This window comes from Ceratotherium simum, chromosome 21 (assembly GCF_057802395.1).
Source record: "Ceratotherium simum simum isolate JZ-2026a chromosome 21, ASM5780239v1, whole genome shotgun sequence".
Taxonomy (NCBI): Eukaryota; Metazoa; Chordata; class Mammalia; order Perissodactyla; family Rhinocerotidae; genus Ceratotherium; species Ceratotherium simum.
In genome coordinates, this window is record NC_141920.1 from 44,606,977 (window position 1) to 44,633,449 (window position 26,473).

Sequence of the window (26,473 nt, forward strand, 5' to 3'; positions counted from 1 at the left end):
ACTTGAAGGTCAGCCTCAGGGAGCTGCCTCGCCTGAGGTTGCACCATTCCTGGGGTAGCTCTCATCTGTGACTGAGCTATAGCCATCAAGGCACAGGGGACACTAATGTGCAGCCTTCCTCTCCAGCGCCTGGCCCCACCAATGGCTGAGGCTTTGTCAGGCCTGCATCACTGCCAACTTCTCCTTGTGCACAGTCCCACTTCTTCCTTTCACAAATGTTGATCCCCGATAAACATACATCCTACATCCTCTTCCATCTGAAATGGTCTGAGTACTTGCTTCTGGAGAGCCCAGCCTAGGACAAGCTCCATGGTGAAGGGCACTAGTGTCTCCTGCGAGTTGCCTGTGACCATAAGGATGGAGGAGGGAGACGTGTCCTTGTGGGTTTCAGTTTGTCCTCGCTCATCCCCACTTCACGGCCACCTTCTCTTCCTGACTGTGGCCTGCTGAGCCACAGCGACTCGAGGTCCACGACCAGACTCACTCACTCCCACAACTGCGTGCGATCCGATTCCTTTCATAAACCCCTTACTCAGTATCACTTACAGTGATTCTAGTCCCTCATCAAGCCCTGACACAGTGTCATTAGGAAAAGAAAAATAAAGCTTCATAAAGGACAAGAAATAACATGATTTTTGAAATCAGAAAGCCCTTGCCTTGAAACGGGTTTTTAATTTTCCTGAAAACATGTAGTTCATTTATATGATGTTTTATGTAACCCTATAGGATTTCATCAGAATATTCCTGGATTTGAATCTGAGTTCTTGCATCTTAAATATTAAACTACCTTTAACTTTTTAACCAAGGTTTGATTCTGAAGAAGTGAAATTCAGGGGTGATTTGTGCTGGCCATGGGCTTCAATGAAAGGAAAGAACCCTCACGGGAGATGCCCAGTGTGTGCTTTGCAAATTCCTGTGTCTGATGAGCAGGCACTAGGAGGGCCTCTGGGCACAGAGGGCAGGACCTCCCACTAGGAAGTATGGAAAACCCAGGAGCAGTGAAGATGTGGTTCCTGCACTCAGAGTGTGAAAGCTACCCCAAGAGCCCCGAGGGGACTGTTTCTAGAACCCATAGGTCCATGGGGCCCTCCCTGCTCCCTGAGGTCTGGGGAAAATAGTCTTGAACTCCACACCCTCGTCCCTGACTGTCAGTTCCAGAGCCTGTGGGTGTGAGCCACAGCAGCGTCTGGCGCCCTAACCCTCCCTCTGAGCATGATGGCCGGTGCTTCACTTCCACCTTCTGGATCTGCTATCTTGTGCAGTTTCTCGTGCAGCCAACTGTGAACTGAACCATAAAGGAAGAGAATTCTGGGAAAGGTCATCCTGGCTAAGCTAAGTAGACACAGTGCAAACCACCCCAGACACCAAACCAGACGGTCACACTCTGCGGGTCTCTCTGGACACTGGCTACCCTTGTGGTGGGCCCCCAACACAGACTGCCAAGGGTCTGGCCGGGGGAAGCCAGTGCCGGCACCACCCGACCCCACTCCGGGGCTTGGACTCCGACGACTCTGCGCCTGTCCTCCCCACAGACAGTCACCCACCCAGGGAAAATAAAGTAGTGATGACAGCAACCACCTCAACAAAGTCTACTGTTTATTGTGCTGAATTAGTTATCCTAAATTAATGAATATTCTATTTACACGTGCTAACAGAAATAGTTTAGGGACCTCATGACTGCAGAGTTACCACTCAAAGATTGATATAACAATCTGAAAAAGGAAATAAGACAAAATTACACATTCCTGCAAATGGTTTATTCAAAGCTTGTCAACCAAAGAACAAACCATAATAGGAATATTGATGAGATCAACATAAGAAAAAAACATTTTAAATAAACTCAATCTTTATGTGCTAATTTGGAACCACCTACAAGATATATTAAGCAAAAGAACAAGATACAGAACAGTGTGTGGTTTGCTATTATTCGTCTTAAAAGTGGGGAAAGAATATATGTGTTATCTCTGTTTATATTTTATGTATACTCTATATGTATGTATGCATGTATTAAATACACGTGCTTATATAATCCTATACTATTTCTAGAAAGACATAGATGACACTGGTATCATTGGCTGCCTTTGAGGAGGGGAAGTGGGTGGCTGTGGGACAGGGATGGGAGGAAGCTTTTTTTTACTACATAATACTTTATACTTTTTAACTTAGAACCATGTGCAATTATTATTTATTGAAAAATAAATTTAAAAGAAAATTCTAAAATAAGCAGCAATAAACCATTAAAAACCACACATTAAGTTCATCACCATCCAGGGCATATTGGGAAATGCCCATGTGGTGTTGGTGGCTTACACTGCCATATAACTAAAAAAAAAAATCTATGAGTTTCTCTCAACTTCAATTCCCAAACCTCAAACACACATTTCAGAAAGAAACAAAGAACTGCCAGAGCCGGATGGTTTCTTCCAGTGAAGTCCCGCAGAGACCCTGGGGTCTAACAGTCATCTAGGCTGAGCTTAGCAGCAAAGAGCGAGGTGATCAGGTCGTCCCCGATTTCCAGAGCCAGGTCGTGCGCTGTCTGGCCTCTTGCGTTCTTCTTTCGGATGCTTGCGTTGCATCTGCAAAGGAAATAGGGGAGAATAGAAGGAGTCAGGCACTTGAACCTGAGGGCCAGGCTCATCCCTCCTGGCCCCACCTTCCCAAACCTGTCCCCGAGAGGCCACCATGACCCCAGCTCTCAAGGGTGGATCTACAATTTCAAATGTTCAATGTCAGTCCCAGCTATTGGTTCCCATTGCATCAAAGTCCTACAATCAAGTGGCTTTAAACGGGACAACATCATCCTTGTGCTTTTAGAAGCCTTTTGTGCCTGGGAGCGACGGTGTGATGGTGGCCTCCATTCACAAGCTTAACTATTCAGGAACCACAGCCCTCTGAAATCATCACAGGTCAGCAGGGGGATCACTGCGGCCCTCAGAAGTCTCCCCCAGAGGCCAGGGACCGTACCGCAGTAAAGCAGCGACGCACTCCCTCCCTGCCAGGCCAAGCAGAGTTGCTTCATGAAGAGCTGTATTTCGGAGCCTGTTTGGGGAAAAAAAAAATCATCCTGACTAAATCCTTAACTAGCATCATCCAGAAATTGGAGAGGAGGCACATGACCAAAGGGGCCTTGGTTTCACCCACTGACCTATTTAACTAACCTGGGACAATCTCTTAAGTCTCCTCTCTCTGCCTCTTCCCTTGGAAGAATACTGTGATGGCAGGTAAGCTTTGATATTAGATAGAAACTGAAAAGTCTATAAACACATTCATTTTTTAAAGTGAGAAACCACACAAGGATCTGGTTTGTAGCTGATTTAATAAATGCTAATAAATGTTATTTTAGTAAATTTCCTGCCAGAACATATGGAACATATTGGACATAGTCTCACCCTTGGCTTGAACCTCTTGGGCACTGTCTATATGATAATAGCCTTTCAGGGCTGAGGCTCCTATTCTTGTGCAGGGAAAATGACCTTGGCTTTAGTGAATTTGGCTTGTATGATATGAAAGCAAACACCAGTCTTAGAACCTGGAGGGCAAGCCCGAGAGGTCAGACAGAGTATATTTTGCTGCATGCGAGACTGTCTCTGCACCTTGCCTGGTCAGCTTTGGCCCAGTGAGGGAGCAGTGGATGGCTGAAATGGAGGATGTGGTGGCACCTGCACTGAGAACTCATGAAAGGCTCCTGATCAGAGGCGGCAGGAGTGATGGAATGTGGGAGTCATGATTGAAGTAGAAAGGGTATGAGAAATTGAAGGTCTGCATTCTCCCAGCCCCTGCTCTTTCCCTTGACACCGCCAACCCACCCCCTGCACCTGCAGATGTACCTGCAGCCAGAAATTTATCCCAATGGAGAAAAAATAAGGTGGCTTCTTCTCTGAAGAAGATAAATGGAGCCTCTGGTGAAAATCAGGCCAGCAACTGCCACGCCCAGAGGGAAGACTTCCACTTGTCCCAGCCTGAGAGCAACTTCACCTACCCACAGAACTCCCCAGTTGACAAGCTCCACTCATATAAACAGAATTCCCACTCACCCACCCCGTCCCCATTCGCAAATATGAATGGACAACAAAAGATCACAGACATCTGAGAAAAACCTGCAGCATCAAAGAGAAAAACCAAGACATACAAACATAAGAAATTTAAAGCAAGACGAAAACCTCATTGGTATCCTCAGAATGACTGAAGATAATATTAGACAAAAACATGAGGCTATGAAGAAGAAAAAATCAGAACAAAAAGTAGTTCTTAGAAAGTAAAAATATTATTGTTGAAATAAAAATTATGTATTAGGAGGGTTAAGAAAATCTCTTAGCGAGAAAAAGGGAGATGAAAAATATGGAAAAAAAGAAAAAAGGAAGATACAGGGGATCAATTCAAGAGGTCCACCATCCAACTAATAGAAATTCTGGGAGAGAACAGAAAAAATGGAGGGGAGAAAATACCAAAGAGATAATAGAAGAAATGTTCCCTGAGCTGAAGAAAGACATGACTTTTCAAACTGACAGGGCCAAGCAGGTGAATGAAAAACAGCACATCAAAAAATAGCCTTGTGAAATTTCAGAACCTCAAGGATAAATGCTTCCAGAAAGAACAAACAATAGGTCACAAATGAACATTATAGCATTCAGTGATTGTTTTGCAGCCAACTATTACAGAGCCAGCGGGCATCTGGAGCAGCAAGCATGGCGCCACCGAGCTCCTTGCCCAGGAACTACACTCAGCATCTCAGCATCAAAACACCATAGTTTTCAACAGTGTCTATGAGCAACTGTGCTTTATCTTGATTTATTTGGGCAGGTTATTTTTTAGGTCTGAGAACACTCAAAAAACTTTCCCATATAAATTAATAGTAATTGCTTCTTCGTTTTATGCTATTTCAGCTTATAACGGATTTCACAGGAATGCTCTACTTGTGGATAGTGGGGGAAACCTGTACTTCAAGAAGAATGTCTCTAAGGAGAATGGCAATGAAAAAGTAAGAAACCAGATGGTATTATGGATGTGGTGAAGGCATGTTCTTTTTCAAACCAGAAAAAACAAAGGCAATCAGAAGTCCCAGGAAAATGAAAGACACAAAAATTATACAAGTTATTTATGGTTTATACTAGAAAATGAAATGTGACATGATTTTGAATAATTTATGATGTGTAAGGAGAATCCATCTGACATTTCTGATAAGAAAATTCTACTTTGAGTGGCCTAGGGGTCATTATCTTGAACCCACAAACAGGAAAATGTAATTCACAGCATACCACTTGGTTCTGCAATGAGCAATATTTATGTCACTATCATAACGCAATTGCTCTTTGTGCTTTTCAACTACTGGAATCAATTTGTGGGCAAAGAATGGAAGTCTTAATTATGTTAACCCAAGTAAATATAACTGTGATCAGCTTTCTAAAAAGTAAGCATATACTAATAGAAGTTGTGAGGTGGAAGGGGAAGGAGAGGTAGAGGTGAAGGTAGGGAGAACTAATATACAGTTATATGCACTTATATACAAGGCAGTCAAGAGATACCATTGAAAAGTGATGGTTAAAATATAGCAGTTTAGGCATTTTATTTATATTTATGACAGTAATCAGTAAAGGAACCAAAAATAGTAATAGAATGATCAAAACATGAAGGTGTGGACAGAAATGATCAGGTGGGGTCATCAAGCCAAATCATCATCTATCATGGCAAGAATTAATAGAAAACGTCTAAGCAGCTAAATCAAGAATTATCAGTTTAAATGTATTATTTAGTGACATAGACATAGTTTACTCCCAGGAGAACTTTGAAATATTTAAATGTAGTTGTCCCCGAGGACAAGGACTGGGTATGAAGAAGTGAGGGTAGAGGAGGACTGCTAAGCCCTTCCATAGGATTTGACTTTTTAATCATGTGCACATCTTACTTTGATAAAATTAAAAAGTTATTTGGTGTGTAAGAATTGTTTTCAATAAACATATACAATCTAAAAAATCTTTCTGCCAGACTAATAATAAATAAAGCAATCTCACTTTGAATGCATCAAAAATGAATGAAGTTGGTGAACAAACCTCACCAGCACTGCTCTGCACCTAAAGCAAGTCTGTTCCAGACTAATTCTGTGTCTCTGGTCCTGGGGGGTAGGGGTGGAGCCTTTCCTGACCACACGCTCTCTTTTCCTACCTGGCTTTATTTTCTTTGTAGCATGTATCATTCTCTAAAATTACTTATTCATTTGCTTACTTGTTTATTGTCTGTGTCCTCCACTAAACTGTAAGCTCCATGAGGGCACGGACTTTATCTCCACCACTGTTGTATCTCCATCACCTAGAATGGTGACTGGCACATGGCAAGTGCTCAATAACCACTAGTAAAATGAATACATCAATGAAAAGAATGAAGAGACAAACAAATTAAGGGAAGAGGTATTGCCTCCGAGATTGAAACCCATATGAGTTGCAAGAATTTCAGGTAAAAAGCACCATAAACCTCTCCATCCAATTGTGGAAGGGTAATCCTATGCCTGATTTGGGCACCAGAATCTGAACTGTCCAGTTAAAGAGATGGCTTTCCATTTTCCCAAGTAAATGAGAAACTTATACTTGCACTGATTTTCGCTGCAACAGCACTCTAAGCACCAAACCACCCTAACGGTTTTAGATCTTATCTAATTTTAGATCTTATCATTCACATAATTTCAGCTACTTAAATAACTTATTTGGCCAAGGCTCCTAGTGTGAAGCAAATCTGAATGGTGTGATCATCTAGTTTGTCCTCATACTTCTCCAGAGGCACCTTATTATAGGCGAAAATGTCAAAGCCATGTGTCTTATGACAGAATTTCCAAAGATTTGCCCATTGGTTCTATACAGATAGTTCCTTCAAGTGACTAAATTTGTGGATCAGCCTTCATACTGCTGTTGTTGTTGGTGGTGATATCATTATTATTAGTTTTATCAGATCAACATAAGTGACCTGTCGGGTACAGGGGAAAAATCCCCTGTGTCCAACAGCATTGTGAGGTCATCTCCTTACCAAAGGCCATGTTGGGTTGTCTCTTGTATATTAACAACAGTCTCTAGATCCTTGCTCCTCAAACTGTGGTACCTGGACCATTGTCCTCTCCTGAGAGCATATTAGAAATGCAGAATCTCAGCCCCCTGCCCCCAGATCTACTGAATTTTAACAAGATCCTTGGGTGACTCATATGCACATTAGAGTATGAGCAGCACTTACCAAGTTCATCTTCTTAGAGTTTGGGGCATTAAAAGAATACATCATGCCCTTTCTCTAATATGAAAACTCAGGCTTAGGAAGACTTGGTGACATGTATTAACAGTAGTAGAATGTAGAACTTAAATTAATTTAAATTCTATTAACCAGTTCTAACACCTTTCACCCTGGGCTTCTGTTGCTTAAGGCCCCACCAAGGCTATTCTTCCAGGCCCAACTCATGCTCGTCCCCATATCCTATGGCAATCATCGTGCAGTCAATACTTTCCATTCAAAGCCTGGTAATCCATCTTTTTCATAATCACAGTAAATGCTACCATTTATTAATATCCAATTATTAGGCTCTTCAAAGGCACTACAAATACATGATCTTATTTCATCCTCCAACAAACTCTATGACATAAGTATTATTATCCCTGTTTTACAGATGAAAAGACCTACAAGAAGATGATGTTCATTTTCTCCACATTTTGTGCTCTCCTGTCTCCAGACCATCCTCTGCCACCCACAGAAAAGTCTATTTTCCCCCTCTCCTTTAGCACAATCCCCAGTGTTAACCTTCAAAGTTTACATTTCTCATGAGGTCTTTCAGATTACCTCTGCTTGGCTCTCAGTCACTCTGATTATTTGTTCATCTATTCAGCATATATTTGAGTGTCAGCCTGGTGCCCTCATTAGTGCCAGGGCCACCATGTCACATGTGACACAGTGCTTGTTCCTCTCTCAGGAAGCTCAGAGGACCCAGCTGTAAATGTAGGATAGAGGGTCACACAGCCTGCTATGGGAGCACTGACAAAGAATGTCTCAGTCATACCAATAACACCAGTCTCCTCCTTATCTTTCATCTTTCCTTCTTCCCTAACGGCATAGGGCTTACTGTGTGTCACTTCACGCCTCAAGTTACTTGGGTCTTTATAAGGTATTTACCATTTGAACTTAGATATATTCACGGGGTTGTTGCATCTCCTAAGTAGATGTACGATCTTCTTCCTTTATAACTCTCCCCAAACTGAGAGCAGACTGTGCATTCTAGTTACTGAATAGGGGCCGGGGGCGGTGGGGAAGGGTTGCTGACAGCTAGATTTTCTGTGCTGGCTATTTCCTGGGTAACCACAGGAAATCCACAGTTCAGTTTTGGAAAATAACGAATTGTGACCCTGCCAACTCTAATTTTGTATACTGCTCCTCAAACAACTTAACTCCAATATGGCAGGGTACTAGATGGAATACGCCTTCTTATTAGAACCCCATGCTTCAGAGTAGAGGTGGTATCCTGTGAGTGTGTTCCTAAGAGTAGCTTGGTATTGTCTCATCAGGTCTTCTAGAACATGTTTTGTACAGCAGGTACTCTGTGGTGTTCCATGAATCCGTATTTTAAAGAAACTTTTTACTAGTAATGCATAAACAACTCAAACTGTTTATTCAAATCTAAATATCATGGTGGATTGAGGTACACTCTCTCTTTGTAAATCTTGAATTACCGAATAGAACAAACCTCCACAGTTGAACCTCTAAGAAGTAGACTGATGGCTGCAATTTCCTCACCTGGTTCCTGGGGCAGAGCTAACAGATGGAATGTTCAAAAATTCCAGTGAAGGACAGCTATCGTCCAGAAGCAAACGGCGCTTCTCCACGTCCCTCTCCTGGTGAGACCGTGAATCTGTTTCTGAAGTCTGCTGCTAAGCAGTATCAGCTTTGGTGGAGGAGGTGTACTTCGCCTTAGCCCTGCCCTTTCTGTTCCAGAATATGAGTTTATTCTGGTAGGAACGATACAAACATGTGAGCCAGAAACACAAGGGAGGGGCTCCCCACTACTTAATGAAAGTTATCCTGTGTAGAGACCACCTGGGCTGCGTCTCCCCACTAGCCAAACAAGCTCAGGGTGGGGAAGAGCGTTTTAGTCCCGGCTTGCTAAGGGACAAGTCACTGAGCCTCTTTTACAGAAAAGCCGGATCTCTGGAGGGCTTATGCCTAAAAACAGCAGGATGCTGGAAACTTGCATCATGTTCCTGGATCTACAGGGGTCCAGCTGTGGGGCAGAGGCCAGGCTGACCCAGGCCTAAATACTTCAAACTAACAAATATAAACCAGACTTAGCAGAATTTGGCTTTCAGTGGAAAAATCTGCTTTCTTCTATTGGCATAAACTGAAAAGGAAGAAAAGATCTCTGTGCTCTGTTTAGGGGGAGGGCCTCCAGTCTAACTCTCCTCCCCTCCCCACCACGTGAGCCGAACTCTGCTAAGAGTAATCACGATAATGCAGCGGGAGTGACGAAGGACTATTATATACCACTCAGATGGTCGGTATAACTACAGTGTTAGACTTAGTAAAAATGCAATGAGATCATGTGTGGATAAATGTCAATTTGTAGAATGGTGATGAGGCAAACATGGAAACTGAGGAACACCAAAGAAAAACTGGTAATTTGTTCCATGTCCAGGGTAGTTTCATCCTCTTAGCTGGACTTTTCATAAAGCCAGGACTTACCATACTTAAGCATTAATTCAAAGTGTGCTCGAGAGATTTTTGTATCAACCACAAACATTATCCTTAAATGCTATAAGAAAGCTTGTCTGAATTATAAAAATCTAAAGTATACCTTAACACAAACAAGGTAGCATTATTTTTATTAATAGTGATAATACAAGTGTGGGATAAATGAAGAAGTTGACAAAGGATGATGAACATAAACCCTAAGAAAATTTGAGAAAGTACATTCCAGCCATCAAATATGTACACCAACATGCCAAACATTCTGCTACAAAATAAAACTAAAAAAGAGGTCATGTCTACTGATATAGCTGTTCTATTGGGCAGAAACTTATAAAAACGCACATAGAAAAATTAACAGGGATATATTTTGAATAAAAACACTAGAGGAAATTTTGAAACAGAGAAAATTAGAAGCAAAGCAATTTAACTTTCGGCGCTTGTGCTGGCCTGAATACGTAGCGGCACGATTCACTAAGCTGGGCCTCGACCCTGTCTTAGTAACAATTCAAGAGGCAGTAGCGTTAGACCTGCAATATCCCTAGAAGACTTCTAATTCAACAACGTGATCAGCAGGGTAGACGCAGTTTACAGGAAGGACCCATACTCAAGGAACTTTCCACCCCAGGTTTCCAAAGTAATTTGCAAGGGAACGATAGAATCACAAGGCTGGGAGAGGTCACGAGTCTGGACAGCACCAAGACTAGGAAAGTAACACCACCACCCAACGTGACTTGGTATCTCTGCATTCTGTTTCACAGCTGGGGAAACCAAGGCACCAGGAGATTTTGTGGTGAACTCAGATGTACCAGTCTCCTCCCCAGTGGTACTGGCATCCAGAGACAACCGTATAAGGTTTTCTTCCTGCATTAACTTCTTTTTTTTTTTTTTTTTTTAATTTTTTTTTTTTTTTTTTTTTTTTTCCCCCCAAAGCCCCAGTGGATAGTTGTATGTTGTAGCTGCACATCCTTCTAGTTGCTGTATGCGGGACTCGGCCTCAGGATGAACGGGGAAGTGGTGCCTCGATGCGCACCCGGGATCCGAACCCGGGCCACCAGCATCGCAGCGCACGCACTTAACCACCAAGCCACAGGGCCGGCCCTGCATTAACTTCATGAGTATATTTCCATAGGGAACACACTGTGCCCTCTCTTCTCTTATCAATGTTAACTGTTCGGATCATGATGAAAACACTGCTTAACTCCTCAAGGGCTAAGGATTTGATGGCCCCACAACAGCATAAATTTGTGAGTTAATAAAAGGTATAAGTATTTACAAAAGCTACTAAAAATTACGCAATCCAATAGTCTATTTTTAAAATTTTGTTTTACCCAGATTTGGAAAACAGAATCACTTAAGTCTCTTATTAAGGCCAAAATGGGTTAAAAAGATTCTTAAGTGGTTCGGATTGAACAGGGCATGCATGTAGATTGATTCTGCTGCAGCAGAGCCCCAGGAGGTATTAGCTGGCTGCAACATGGTGCCAGAACTCTTCTTTGATTGCGTTTCACTTACGGGCCCCACTGCTGGTCAACATCTGCTCCTCTCTGCACGAGAACTGGAATCGCTTCATGGTGCTTGTTCACAACAGCCACGGTTATAACAGGTCGGTCTTCATCATCGCTGCAGTTGGCATCTGCTCCCTGCAGCATATGGACAAGGACAAAGTGGCCACAACACCCTGCACTCAACAGCATCCAACTGCCATCCTATTACGTGTAACAAACATCCTTGATGGAATTTTGAAGCAAAAGAGAAGAGAAGCCGGAACCCCAAGACCCCACCTATAAGGGACAGAGTTGCCAAGTCACTTGGGCGATAAAACTTCTGTTTCCCACATCAGGAGGGGCGGGCACCCAGACAACCCCAATTCTTTAGGAAACATGAAGGTCACATGGGGTCACAGACCAGGGATTCGGTCCACCTGCATGCGTGTTATTTAGGCTCATGCGCACTTTTCCGCCTATTTTCTTTGCTATGGAAACTAGCAACAGGTAACAATTCACGTAAAGCTTTTGATTAGCCATTTAATCCATTCTCAGTTTTTAACGAGGTGGCACTGTGATTATCACAATATTGAATAAAACTTCCATGTGCAAGAGAGAGAGGTGAACCGCCAGGCTGAAAATCCTAGAAAGGTTGGTTCTTTTGGTTCCACTTACTTCATCAAGCAGCTGTTCAATCACAGAGACTCTTCCTTCCCCTGTCGGTCCCACTTCCTTCAGCAGAAGTCTGTTTTCAGGCTGCAGGATTACAGAATGTGGTCATTTCCACCACTGCAAAATATTTTTACTGTCAAGTCCCACTAGCCCAGGCTCAACCCTCAAGTCCAATGCTTCCTCTCCAAGGTTAAGTTCTGAGCCCCAGGGACAGGCGAGTGTGAGCATGAGCATGTGTGTGTGTGTGTGTGTGTGTGTATGTGTGAGTGCGTGTATGTGTGAGTGTGTGTGTGTGTGGTCTTCAATAGCCAGCAGCACAAATAAACACATCTAATGTAAATCTGGCTGGTCTCTGAAACCTTGCCTTGGGAAAGGACATCACACTGACATTGTTTCATATGATTAAGGACAAGGATGCAATGAGAAACCTCACAGAAACCCAAAAATCCTACACAAGTTTTACTACGAATATTTCTAGGAAAAGCAACCAGGTGAATCCTAAAATTTACTTTGCACACTTGAAAAAGTGTTCAAAGTCAGCCGAAGTAGGACAGTTCAGAAAAAGTGCTCACCTGAAGAGTGAGTGAACCAATAAAGTCGACCTCTTGTTTAGGGGAAAAAAGCTCTCATCTATCATCAGAAATCTGAAGAATTTATTATCCTTTTTATATTTTAAAAACATGATAAAATTCATCTTCATATATAATCTTTCTTAATATATAAACGATTTCCAATGCTGGTTGCTGGAAGACTGAAGGAAGCAGTCTAGAAAGCAGGAGACATTACTTTTAGTATGTTTCTCCACTGGGTCCCGCGGTGACTGTGGGGTAGTCCTGGGACCAGCATTTCCCTATTTGTGAAGTGGAAATAATACCTACCTCATCCCTGGCTCCCTGGGAAGCCATGAGGGTGAGGACACTGATCAAGGCCTCTGAGCCTTTCAGAAGAAATGCAAGGTTCAGGCTAAGGCCCCTCTGCCCCCTAGGGTGAGTAGCCTGGAACAAGGTGCTCTAATCAGTAAAACCCCCATCTTGGGAGGCGCTTGTTTATACTGAATTCCATTCCTTATGGAAAAATGTACCAGAACGCACTAGAATGTCAACTTCATCAGGTCTGAGACCATTATGTCTTTTGTTTATTTTCACACCTAAAACTGCACGTGGTATAAGCATGCTCAAAAATAATCACTGAATGAGTGGACAGATGTTATAGTTTCTGACACTTATCCCCTAAGTGCAAATGAGAAAATAAAGGCACACAGCAATGGGGGATTCAAGTCACACACAGAATAAGTGGGTAGAATCCTCCAAATGGTAAAATTGTTAAGTTTATGGAACTCTATACTTCTCTTATACTTACTAACAATATTTCAAATTGGAAGAAGGTAGAGAGTGCAAGGAATCATAAGCAATAAAAGTTAAAACAACTCTAAGGTCTTCTTCCCAAATTTATGGGTGTTTATGACATGCAAGGCATATGGCAGGAAAAGACAAGATGAAGAGTCGAGTCCCCGCCTCCGGAGACATCACGATGCAAGCTGCGCGCCAGCATGTGCACCCAAGGAAGCCCTGAGGGCCTGGCTTCACGGGAGGCGGAGGGAAGAACCGGCACTGCGCCCATCTCCAGCTCGGGCTGCAGACCCAGGCTTTGGGCGTGTTGCTAAGCACACCTGTTCTCCCTACTGCAGCCAAGGAGGACCAACTAAAAGGCAAGGTGGTGGACTGAGCAAGGGCACCCACTGTCTCTTTCTCTAAAGCTCTTGTTGAAATTATTCATGGTACATGTTTTTGAAAAGCAAAACTAACAACTGTAGGAAACTCTGAAAGGGTATCATCAGTGGATCAGAAATAGTAAGGAATCCTAAAGATTGAAAGAAGATGGAATCTGACTGACAGGGAAATCAAAGCAAACAGAAACCAGCCGAAGCCTGAGTGTGTTCTCTCCAGCGAGCCCTGCAGAAGCTCCAAGTTAATCACCAAGGGGGGGAGACAGTGGGTGCAGGCTGAATCCATGAGCGTATTATGAAAGGGCCTCCCTGTGAATAGCTGAGATGGCTGCTGTCCCCTCCCTCTCCCATGTAAGAAGGGCAGGGGGCTTCTGCTCTCTGCTTAAACCCTGGTAACTATTTTCCAGAGAGTTCAGAATTTGCCTAACAAAGGCTTCTATTGAGAGCACTGGAGCCCAAGAAGGGAGAAGGGCAGAGCCCAGACCTCTATGACAGACACAGGACAGGGTTTGGCAGGACAAGGAAGGAAAGACAGTTCCATCCAGGAATGAAACACACTAGGGTACTTCACAGCACCATCCTCAAACCAGAGGAAAGGCCTTCGTATACTGGCAACTTAGGGGATCCCAAGGGTTTCTCCTGCTCCCCGCCCACACGCCCTCCAGGGAAATCTGCCCCACAGCATGCCCATCCGCCCACACAGAGACTTCAGGCCCACATACATAACCATGCTAGGCACTCATGCCAGGCTCCTGTGCTAACCAAACTAGCCCTTTATTCGTCAACATGACCTGACAATCAAGGATCAGCACGTATTTGAGACAAACCAAAAATAAGAGAGAGAAAGATGGACAGGCAGAACTGACCCTAGAGGAAACAGAGGTGATTAAGGAAACCGATGAGAACTTTAAAATAATTCTAATTAATAATCTTGACATATTTTAAAGGATTCTGCCTCCATAAAATAAAAACACACTGTTATAAAAAAGGAACAGAAAATGAAAAGTATTCTTCCATTTTAAAAAATCCCAAAACATTAAATAGACAGGCTGAAGGAGACAGCTAAGGACCAAGGGGTACACATACTATAAGCTGCCCCTTCTTTTCTTGAAATTTCTTGGTCTTGAAATTCTTTGTCCTCTTGATGTTTTCAGTGGTGTCTGAGGTGCTATGGCTGTAGTCACTCACTGGAAGAGTAGAAGATCAAAATGAAGCCCACTGCCACCCTCCACATGTAAAGAGCTACTCTACGGCATGTCCCTCAAGAGGTCAGAGGATACAACAGCTTTTATGGAAATTTCTATTTGATTAAACCCGGCAGGAAGGACTCCTGGAGCCACTCCTCTCAGTCCAGGAACCAGAGGATGGGTGGGAAGGAGGGCAAGAGAAGGGACTACAGGTTTTAGGCCCAAATGAGCAACCCCCAAATTTATCTCCCCAAGTTCTCACCCCTGACTTCAGGGAAGCCAGAGGAATGAAATGACTGCCCCATAAACGTAAGATGTGGGTCGGGATGGCAAATTCTAAGCAATTCTCTACCATCCTTGCCAAGTCAGTGTATTCCTGGTCAGTTGTTTTAAAATCACTGGAAGGGTACAACTCACCCGAGCTGGACCTGCTGCCGAACAGCCCATTACCACTGCTCAGAAAGTGGTCGCTGAAATTCACCGCCTTGTTGAGGGAAAGGTTCTGGCCAGTGAAAAAATTCAAGCACCATGAATGCTGAGGCTGCTATGTCCCAACAGAAAGAATGATCTCCCTGCTAACTGCTCCTCTTTTTGTTAATGACAGCTCTATCTAAACAGACAGTCAAGCCTGAAACCTGGACATCCTTCCTGACACCTGCCTCACCTCACCATGATGTTTTGTCCATCTGCCTCTTACATGGCTCCTCAGCCTGGCCCCTCCTCTCCATCACTATGCCATGGCCCCTGCCTCTCACAGCGGATCATTACAACAACCTCCCAACAGGTTCATTCCGGCCCATCTTCCATGTGGCTGCCCCAGTTACCTTTATACAATTTATAAGTAACTGTGTCCTTCCCCTGCTTAAAACCCTTCCATGTCTTGGAATTAGGGCGGCATGATGGGGAGGCTCAGGCGGCAGAGTTTGAATCCTGGTTCTGTTACTTACTAGCTTAGGGACCTTGGAAGAAGCAAGTTGCTTAACTTCTCTGAGCCTCAATTTCCTTACCTGTAAAGTGGAAATATTATGACCTACCTCAAAGGGATGTTGTGAAAGTAAAAAGAGGTGCAACGGATGTCTTATAAAATGAGGACAGATGATACACAGGCCAGACCTGGAACCCTGTATCCACTTGGACAGATCACAGCATGGCCTCCTGCCCCACCCTCACACGGCTGCCTACTCCTGCCAAAGGGAACAACCTGCTACTTCCAGAACACTAGAACACACAGGCTAAAGAAAAACACATATTAAACTTGGGGATAATAATTCTACTTCTACTTGACAGACAGCATGTTGTAGATGCTCTTGGTGTCCCCCCACACCCCCTCGTTCCCCTTAATCAGTCAGCACACTCATCCCAGCTGCTGGGTTGGCGCCAACAGCACGCAGCTGACCCCCTTCTCCAGCCAACGCCCTCAGCAGATGACTGCTGTGGTGCTCTAGAGGTTATGCCCCTCCCCTCCTTGCCTCAACTGAGGGCAGCTTTGTGGAGTGATTCACACTCCAGAGCTCCTCGTGGATCAGGTTACAGCTAGACTTTACCTGTGTCACCTGCTCACTCAGCCCCTTCCCCTGCCTTGTCTTGCATCCCTCACTCCCTGTCTCCCGGAGTACCTCCCTGACACAAGCTCTGCTCTAGCCACACAACTGAAAACATGGCCTGTAGTGCTTTACTTGATTTCAAAGCACTTTCATATGCATTCGCCCATTGGATACCCCCAGCCTCTCTTTCAGTTAGGCAGGGTCCATGTATCTATACTAACTTTAAAGAAACTATTAGCACCCTGCTGGGTACATGGCCAGGGCCTAATAAATGCTAGTTCCCCTCCTTCCCCTTGCCTTCTTTACCCACCTTCTCAATCCGTTAATTATTCTGTTGTATATGCTGACTTCTTGTCCAATGAAACTAAAGCTGTCAATATCAATCAATTAACATGTGTCACACACTTACAGGCTCTGTGGCAATGTTCTAGTCACTAGATAAGAGGGCAGGTCAAGGGAGACATGGCCCACAAAGTCTGGCTTATTTTTTATAGGCAAATAGGTCAAAGTACACATCAGCAAACATTTTTGTCTGTCTTTCACCTATACTCAGACTTCAGTGAGTACAAATAAGCCTGAGAACTGCCAGACAAATAGGGTGGGTCATAATTCCCGTCTTACTACATCTTTATGTACCTGATAGCTGGTTTCTCTGAGGTTTAGCTCAGTTATTTATCTAATTCTAAGAAATTACTGGCCTACAGTCAAGTTTCATAATATTTGAAACTGTTCCTTTCTATAGATTACATAGAAGCATTTCAGTAAATTATAAGCTACAATTTACTAGTTGGGTCAATTCTCAAATGAATAACTTCTGAAGGTTTTACTCACTTTGTTTGATACTTGAATATAATTCAGCCTGATGCTAACTTCATAGCCATCTTCATGGACAGTAGCAGAGACAAGCTTTTAAAAGAGTATTAGAGAGAATTCACAACCTCGGGTGTGGGACTCATTGCCCTGAGCAACAGCCAAGAAATTCTGAGATGTTAAACTGTAAATTTAATCAAATATTTAATTAACACAAAAGAATGCATAAAAAGAGAAATAGAGGAACAAAAACTAGATGAAATAGAACACAAATAGCAAAATGGCAGACACAAATCTAGCCGTATCTATAATTCCATTAATTATAAATGAACTAAATTAATACTCCAATCAAAGAGCAGAGACTGCCAGACTGAATAAGAAAGCAAGACCCAAATTTATACTCTCTACAAGAGACACGCTTTAAGACTAATCAAGCTACATGGCTGGATGTCATCACCTGGGAACAGGTGTCCTGGGGGGCCAGGCCTTGGCAATCAAGGGCCAAGTATCACAGTTGATCAACTTTCTCTGTAAGTAGCAGAGGGAATTTAGATAAACCAGGGTTCAGCAAATGCTTTAAGGATCAGATAGCAAATATTTTAGGTTTTGTGGGCTATATGATCATCACCATTATAGCATAAAAGCAGCTACAGACAATAAGTTAATAAATGAGTGTAGCTATGATCCAATAACACTTGATTTATGAAACTGGGTGGCAGGCTGGTTTTGTCCCACAGGCATAGTTTGCAGACCACTGGATTAATAAACTACCAAATTAGAGCTATTAATTTAATTATTAATTACCAAATGAACTATTAATTTAATTAATTATTAGAATTAATAAACTGCCAAAATAGATTATCAAAGGAAACTGAGCAAGACTTGACAATGACATAGTTTAAATATTGGCCTATTTGGTGGCAGAGGAGCAGAGAGGCTGATTTTTAAAGGCTCCTTCTAGTCTCATGACAAACAGAAGAAAAGGTCTTCTCACAGAGGTGCCTCTTTATAATGGCAGTGTAGTGCCAGAGAAAGGGCATTGGGCTCAGGGTCTGACAAACCTGCTTTAGATCCTGAATCCCTCCAGACGCAGCACTGTAGTCCTGGGCGGGTCACCAAACCTCTCTGAGCCAGTTTTATGGGTGTCAAATAAGGTTTATTCTGATTATCTACTGCAGTGTAAAAAACTACCCCAAACTTAGTGACATTAAGCAACCACCATTTTATTATGTTCATGGATTCAGACGGGGTACTACAAGGATAGCTTGTCTCTGTTCCACATGTCTGAGGCCTCAGCTGGGACAACTCAAATGGGTAGAGATGGCGCCACGTTTGGGAGCTAGTGACTTAGAGTCTTGTCAATCATCAGCCTGGCTCCTGAGCCAGGGTGACTCGAGGACTGGGTTCAGCTGGGGCTGCAGAGGCTGCAGCTACATGTCACCACACCATGTGGCCTGGGCTTCTCCCAGCAGGGTGGCTGGGCTTCAGAAAGAAGTGCTGGAGGTGAGTGTACCAAGCAAGAGGAAGCTGCATGGCCTTACATGACTATACCTGGAAGTCCCAGACCATCGCTTCCACCATACTCTGTCAGTCTAACAGTCACAAGCCCACCCAGATTCAAGGTGAGGGGACACAGACACCACCTTTTGAAGAGAAGACTGTCAAAGAATTCGTGGTCATTTTTTTAAAATGCCACAAAGGGAATACACCTTCCTTGTAGGTTTGTCATGAGGACTAGAGATGATGAGCACAATGCAGATACGGAGTGCACTGTTATAACTCTTATGATTACTACTGCTGTTTATACAGTATAGGATTTAAGTGTACAATTTAGCTCAACTAAACTATTTTGGGTCTTTTAGCTCTGACCATCAGAATTTCCACAGCATGTGCCACCTAAAGGCATGAAATGTTCACAATCTTACTGTCTTAGGTCAGGCGCCCAGAAGCAGACCCAGAGACATGACTCATGTGCCAGTGAATCATTAAGGCAGTGCTTGCAGGGCAGGACAGTAAGGAAGTGTGGAAAGCAGGGCAGAAAAAGGGAAAGGAGCCAAGCCCATGGAGGATAACTTCAGCCTGATCCCATGGGACACCCTGGAGTGGCAGTGCCATTCAGAGTTCACCCACCTTTCCCATCCTGGGTTCTGCAATCAAGGCCCGGAATTCAGGGTTGTTCTGAGCATAAGACCTGAGGTGAGCAGAGATGTGATCCAACTGTTTTCTCCAGTATCCTAATGAAGAAGAAAAATACATCCACATGGATAATTCTTCTGAGGTTATGAAAGAAAAATGCTAGAGTGGAACATGCATTCTAGGAGAGGTTATTTTTCTTTGCCAAACTTCAAAGCAGTTTTTACTAACTGAACCTTGACGCACTAGAATAAGTTCCATTTTTGTGCCCAGCTTCTTTTTATATATGATTAATCACAGAATATTCTAGAATCTCAAAGAACGTATTTTGATTGCTGCACATGGGGTCTTTTTCTTTTATTCTTTTAAAATTAACCACATTGAGATAGAACTTATTAACAAAATGCACCTCTTTTTTTTTTTTTTTGGTGAGGAAGATTGGTCCTGAGCTAACATCTGTGCCAATCTTCCTCTGCTTTGTATATGCGACACTGCCACAGCGTAGCTTGATGAGCAGTGTATATGTCTGCGCTCCGGATCCGAAGCTGCGGAGCACGCAAACTTAACCACTATGCCACTAGGCCAGCCCCAAAACGCACCTCTTTTAAATGTATAGTTTGAGTTTTGACAAGTATACACATCCCAATGAATATGTAGAACATTTCCATCACTCTTAAAAGTTCCCTTGTGCTCCCTTCTAGTCTGCATAGGGTTTAAAACACATTTGAATGAGTCGCCACCATTTAACTCGGGAGATTTCACATGAGTCTAGATTTCTGGTTTCTTACGTGCAGGCTGGAGGTGCAGCAGTGCTGGGCCTGCCTTCCTGCACAGGCACAGCTGCCTGGGGCAGACCGGCAGTTGCCCGTTTTGGGCAGGGCATGGACCCTCCAACTGGCCAAAGGCCCTGCAGGCCCAGCTGCCTGCCTTTACCTCTCAGTTCTGCCCTGTTGGTACTTGAGTGTGCATTGGATCTGCATTGGGTCCTGCCTTGGATCTCGTCTCATCACTTTACCAATGAGGACACTAAAGCCAAGAGCAATCAGGTGGCTTTTGCAAGGTGACCCAGGATGGTTTCACAGAAAGAGCACATGATTTGGCATTCAGACCGGGCTGCATTTAAATTCTATACTTACCATTTACTATTAGCTTAGTGAACTTGAGACAGACACTTAAATCTCATTAAGCCTTACTTTCCTTACCTATAAAATGGGACTAACACCTCTTACTTCATACGTTATTGTGACATTAAATAAGAGAACCTGAATGTCTTAGTTTGGGTTCCCTTGACAGCAGAGCCTGAGACAAAGACTTAGGACAGGTGGTTTCTTACAAAGGTGACCCTGGGAAGCACAAGTGATGGAGTATTGTGAACTCCCCAGCACTCCTGAGTTACATCTGCTCATGGACAGACAGCCTTCTGCTGCTCTGAACAAAGTGTGAGGCAGCAAAGCAAAGAGATATTGTGGCACCTTGGATGAGGGATGCTAGCAATGATGCTTGGAAGTGAGCACCACAGCTGCAGTGAAATCCAGCAAGCTGAGGGGATTGGGAGTGGTGCATCACGAGAGTCTGCTATGATTAACTGAGATAACACTAGAGATAATACTGACCCAGCACAGTGTTTGGCACAAAGTAGGCATCCATTCCAAATATTTATTGAGTGCCTACTATGTGCCATGAACTATTCTAGGGCTAGGGATATCGGGTGAACAAAGTTCGTGCCCTCAGGTAACTTGCATTCTAGTGGACATAGGTAATACGCAAATAAATAAATATGAATGTAGGAGTACGCTGAACATGAGGGTCTGACTGAGAATCTACAGTACAATAGATCTACAATTCCAAGATCAAATCTCAACTCTACAAAAGCATTGAGAGAGGACTTTGTGGAAAGGCTGGATTTGGTGAGGGGGTCTTTTGGAAAGGGTCACTGGAAGACCGTAAGTCTTCCTTTGGAGGGTGAGGTCTGCTCCCTTCTAGCTCAAGACGAAAGAGGGAGTTCTAGGGGACTGCCTTCTGCTATAGGAAACTGAGGACCTGTTTCTATTATCTATTGCTGCCAAACAAAACACCTCAGGACTTAGTGGTTTAAAACATCAACCACACTATTGCTCACACTTCTGTGGGTCAAGAATGTGATCAGTGCTCAGCAGGAATGGCTCATCTCTGCTCCAGAGGGTGTTAGCTGAGCCATCTCAACTGGCGCTAAGGGAGCCAAGATTATCTCATCCACATGGCTGAGACCTCAGTTAAGACGGCACAAACTGCTGGGAGCTGGCTGGGCTGGCTGGACCTCTCTCTTCGCATGACTGCTGCATGCACTTGCTCAAATGACTGTAGTCTTTGTGTTGGCTATTGGCTGGATTGTCTCTGTTCTCCTTCATGTGGCATCTCTCCTCATTCAATAATCTATCCTAAAATTCTCTACCTAGCACTGGCTTCCTAGGGAATAAGTGGAAGCTTTCAGCCCTCCTGAGGCCTAGGCCCAGAACTGTCATAATGTCTCTTGTATCACTTTCTATTAGTCAAAGAAAGTCACAAGGCTAGTCCAGATTCCAAAGGAAGGGAAAAGCTCTCTTACTCTTGAAGGGAGGAGTAGCATGTGCATACAGGGATGGAAGGAATCATTCTGGTCATCTCTGCAAACAATATACCAAAGGACTGATATTACACTCATGCCCAGAAGAGCTCAATCAGACTGTAGACTGGGTTCTGACTCCCAGCTGGGAAATCCAGAGGGCAAGAGAAGAGCTAGGGATGATCAACTTCCAGCATGGCAGCATGAGGAGCTCAGCAGACATACTCCTCAGTGAAACCATAAAATAAAAAAACCAGTTAAAGTCTCTGGAAATGGTTCTAAGGACATACAGCAAATTAAGAAACATTTAATGAAGAAAATGTACTAAAATTCTGAACAGTGAGAGTCTGCAGTGTTTGAACCATGACCCACTCTCTCCCTCCCCTCTCTCAGCTGAGCATGATGAAAACTTCACTCTAGATGTGTGTAGCCAAGAATACAGGGCTCCCTCTCCTCCCAGCTCCTAGCTGGAGAGTTACAGTATCTTCCCAGGAGGGGCGGGACTTCAGAATTTCTCATCCTGCCCCAACTACCTGTTGTAGAGACCAAGTTCTGGGCAAGTGTGGTCGAGAGTGGGGGCTCCATTTTTCTGCCCACCTGCCGTTCATGGGATGGAGGCTCTACATTGGGTCTGGCACACCGAGAATGCTGGAGTCCAGATCACCTTCATCCTGGCTTATTTATAAAGCATGAAGCCCATGCGAGGAGAGGCAAGTCAAGAAGACCAGAGGTGACAGCTCTACTCCCCTTCACCGAGCCCAGCTTCTGAGGAGGGGTCTCACTCTGAGAGAAACATGCCACTGTCCCCACCCCCTGATCCAGAGCATTGGCTCAGATATTTTGCACAGGGGAAGAGGCAGGTCATAAAACAGAGAGCTTCAAATCTCCATAGGAACTTACTCCATTTGCAACAGAGTGTGGGGAAGTTCAAGCCTAAGAGTGCTCTTAAAATAATGGATGGTGTGGTAAAAAGCAATTAGAAACACACTGGCAAATTCACTAAAGATATGAGTTAAATCATAGGCTGGCCAGTTTACCACAGAGAACCAGAGAAATAAACAGCTAAGAAGTGGTCTCCTGAAGTCTGAAAAATATCTCAAACACTGACCTAAAAAACTATCCCTGTAAAGAATCTCAAATTTAATTGGACCAGTCTGTATAGCAATTCATGCCCCAGAGCATAGTTGAAAATAATGGAGCAATAGCCAGCAATAAGTAGAACTTAATGGCTGAGTGTTGCTAGGGAAAGAGACAATCAAAGAGAGCCTCACCAAAACCACTGTCATCCTAGGATGACAGGGTGCATGGTCACAGCTTCACTCTCCAAGGAGCAACATCAGAGGCTTCACACCATGGGGGTAAAATAAAGTTCACTAAAATGATCCAGCGAATCACTAAACAAACAAGCAAATAACAATAACAAACGTGGAGGGGAGGTCAGTACCCAGAGTCGCGCCAATATACTATTTAAAATGTCCAGTTTCCAGCAAAAAATTATGAGACGTGCAAAGAAACAGGAAACTTTGATCCATACACAGGAAAAAGGGGAGGTAACAGAAACTGACTGTGAGAGTGATCAAATGCTGGAGACTTAACAGACTTCAAAGTAGCCACTATAAATATGCCCAAAGAACTAAAGGAAACTACACAGAAAAAAGTAAAAGAAGGTATGATGAGGGCCGGCCCCGTGGCTTAGCGGTTAAGTGCGCGCTCCGCTGCTGGCGGCCCGGGTTCGGATCCCGGGTGCACACCAACGCACTGCTTCTTCGGCCATGCTGAGGGCACGTCCCACGTACAGCAACTAGAAGGATGTGCAGCTATGACATAAAACTATCTACTGGGGCTTTGGGGGAAAAAAATAAATAAATAAAATTAAAAAAAATAAAAGAAGGTATGATGATAATGCCTCATGAAATATAGAATATCAATAAATATATAAAAATTAAATAAAAAGAGAACCAAATAGAAACTGTGGAGCAGAAAAGCACAATAATTAAAATTAAAAATCCACTAGATGGGCTCAAAAGTAAATTTTAACTAGCAGAAGAAAGAATTAGCAAACTCAAAAATAGATTGATAGATATTATGCAATGCAAAGAACATAGAGAAAAAAGAATGAAGAAAAATGAACAGAGCCTAAGAAACCTATGGGAAACTTGCAAGCATACCAACATACGCATAATGAGAATCCCAGGAGAGGGGACAGAGCAAAAGGAAGAGAGAACATCTGAATAAATAATGGCCAAAAACTTCCCAAATTTGATGAAAGACATGAATTTACATATCCAAGGAGCTCAACAAACTCCAGGTAGGATGCATACCAACACACATTATAATCACACTTTCAAAAGACAAAAACAAAGAGAGACTCTTGAAAGGAGCAAGAGAGAAGTCACTCATCACATACAAGGGATCTGCAACAGATTAACAGCAGATTTCTCACCAGAAATCACAGAGGTCAGAAGACAGTGGGATAACATATCCGAAGGGCTCAAAAAAAATAAATAAATAAAACCTGAGAGAATTCATTGATAGCAGATCCCTCTTATAAGAAATACTAAAGGAAGTTCTTCAGGCTGAAAGCAAATGACCCAGACAGTAATGTGAATCTACACACATAAAAAAGCAAAAAGCAATGGTAAAGATAACTATGTAATTATAAAAGACATTATAAATGCATATTTTGGGCCAGCCCGGTGGTGTAAGCGGTTGGGTGCACGCGTTCCACTGTGGTGGCCCGGGGTTCGCCGGTTTGGATCCCAGGCGCACACCGACACACTGCTTGGCAAGCCATGCTGTGGCGGCATCCCATATAAAGTGGAGGAAGATGGGCACGGATGTTAGCCCAGGGCCAGTCTTCCTCAGCAGTAAAAGAGGAGGATTGGCAGATGTTAGCACAGGGCTGATCTCCTCACAAAAAAATAAATAAATAAATAAATAAATGCATATTTCTTTTTCTTTCTTCTCTTCACAAACATAAAAAGAAATTGTGTAAAACAATATGTATATAATTGTAATATTTGGCCTATAACATATAGAAAAGTAATATACTGGCCAATGACAGCACAAAGGAGGTGGGTGGGAGCAAAGCTTTACTAGGCTAAGGAAATGACTTCAGATGGTAACTCGAATCCACAGGAATAAATGAAGAGAACTAGAAATGGGAAAAAAGAAGGCTAAGATAACAAAAACCATAAATATATAATATTCTTTCTTCTTTTAGCATTTTTAAAATACATAAGGTTATATACAATAATAAATATAACAGTGTTTTTTTGGGGTTTGTAACATATATAGATGAAATATATATAGATAGGTATCATTGTTATACATACCTATAAAACCAAGAAGAGGGAATAGAGCTATATAGGAATAGCATTTCTATATCTCATTGGAATTAAGTTACTATAAATCTGAAGCATATTCTGATAAGATGTATAAGATAAGCCCTAGAGTAACCACTAAGGCAATAACTCAAAATATATAGTGAAAAAATCATTAAAGAAATTAAAATGTTACATTAGAAAATATGCAACACAAAAGAAAGCAGTAAAGGAGAAACAGAGGAACAAAAAGACACTTAGAAACATTGAGAAAACAAAAAAGTAAAATGGAAGACATAAATCCAACTTTATCAATAGTAACATTAAATGTGAATGGATTAAACAACCCAGTCAAAAAACAGAGATTGTCAGACCAGATAAAAAATAAGATCCAACTATATACTATCTACAGAAGATATACTTTGTATTCAAAGATACAGACAGATTGAAAGTAAAAAGATGGAAAAAGATACATCATGCAAACAGCATCCATAAGAAAGCTGGAGTGGCTATACTAATACCAGACAAAATAGATTTTAAGACCAAATAAAATGCTACCAAATCAAAAAAAAAGGGACATTTGATAGTGATAAAAGAGTCATCAGGAAGGTGGAACAATTATAAACCTATATGCATGCACTGAACAAGAGATCACCAAAATACATGAAGCAAAAATTGAAAGAAATGATGGGAGAAATAGACAATTCAATGATAATGGCTGGACACTTTAATACTCCATTTTCTAAATGAATAGGCAGAAGATGAACAAGAAATAGAACACTTGACCAGCACTCTAAACGAGCTAGACTTAATGGACATCTATAGAAACTTCACCCCAAAACAGCAGAATATATATTCCTCTCAAGTGTACACGGGACACTCTCCAGGATAGACCATATGTCAAGCCATATCAAGCCTCAATAAATTTAAAAGCACTGAAATCATACAAAGTATGTTTCTAATCACAGGAGAATGAAATTAGAAATCAATAATGGACAGAAATTTGGAGAATTCACAAATATTTGGAAATTAGATAACACACTGTTAAACAACCAACGGGTCAAAGAAGAAATCACAAGAAAAATTTAAAAATACTTTGTTGAAAGAAAGTGAAGACATGACATACTAAAACTTATGGGATGCAGTGAAAGCAACGCTCATAGGGAAATTTACAGTTGTAAATGCCTCTATTAAAAAAGAAAAAAGATCTCAAATCAAGACCTGCACCTTTGACCTGGAGAAACTAGAAAAAGATCAAACGCAATCTAAAGCAAGAAGAAAGAAGGAAATAATGAAGATTAGAGTGGAAAT

At 42.7% G+C, this 26,473-nt stretch overlaps 1 protein-coding gene across 6 annotated transcripts in view; it reads right to left on the reverse strand.

Annotated features, from left to right (window-relative positions):
- Positions 1 to 1,735: 1,735 nt before the first annotated feature.
- The window catches only part of DZANK1 (double zinc ribbon and ankyrin repeat domains 1), a 92,567-nt gene continuing 67,829 nt past the window's right edge, over positions 1,736 to 26,473 (reverse strand). For 4 of the 6 annotated variants that reach the window (XM_087445661.1, XM_087445660.1, XM_014790058.2 and 1 more), the window contains 8 exons: positions 19,256 to 19,359; positions 17,147 to 17,221; positions 15,189 to 15,273; positions 14,671 to 14,771; positions 11,862 to 11,942; positions 11,215 to 11,342; positions 2,965 to 3,039; positions 1,736 to 2,576 (listed from right to left, as the gene is read on the reverse strand). In XM_087445661.1, coding sequence (XP_087301787.1) covers positions 2,453 to 2,576; positions 2,965 to 3,039; positions 11,215 to 11,342; positions 11,862 to 11,942; positions 14,671 to 14,771; positions 15,189 to 15,273; positions 17,147 to 17,221; positions 19,256 to 19,359 — 773 coding nt within the window. In that variant the 3' untranslated portion in view covers positions 1,736 to 2,452. The remainder of the gene's footprint in view (positions 2,577 to 2,964; positions 3,040 to 11,214; positions 11,343 to 11,861; positions 11,943 to 14,670; positions 14,772 to 15,188; positions 15,274 to 17,146; positions 17,222 to 19,255; positions 19,360 to 26,473) is intronic. The other 2 variants (XM_087445662.1, XM_087445663.1) reach the window with 2 other exon arrangements.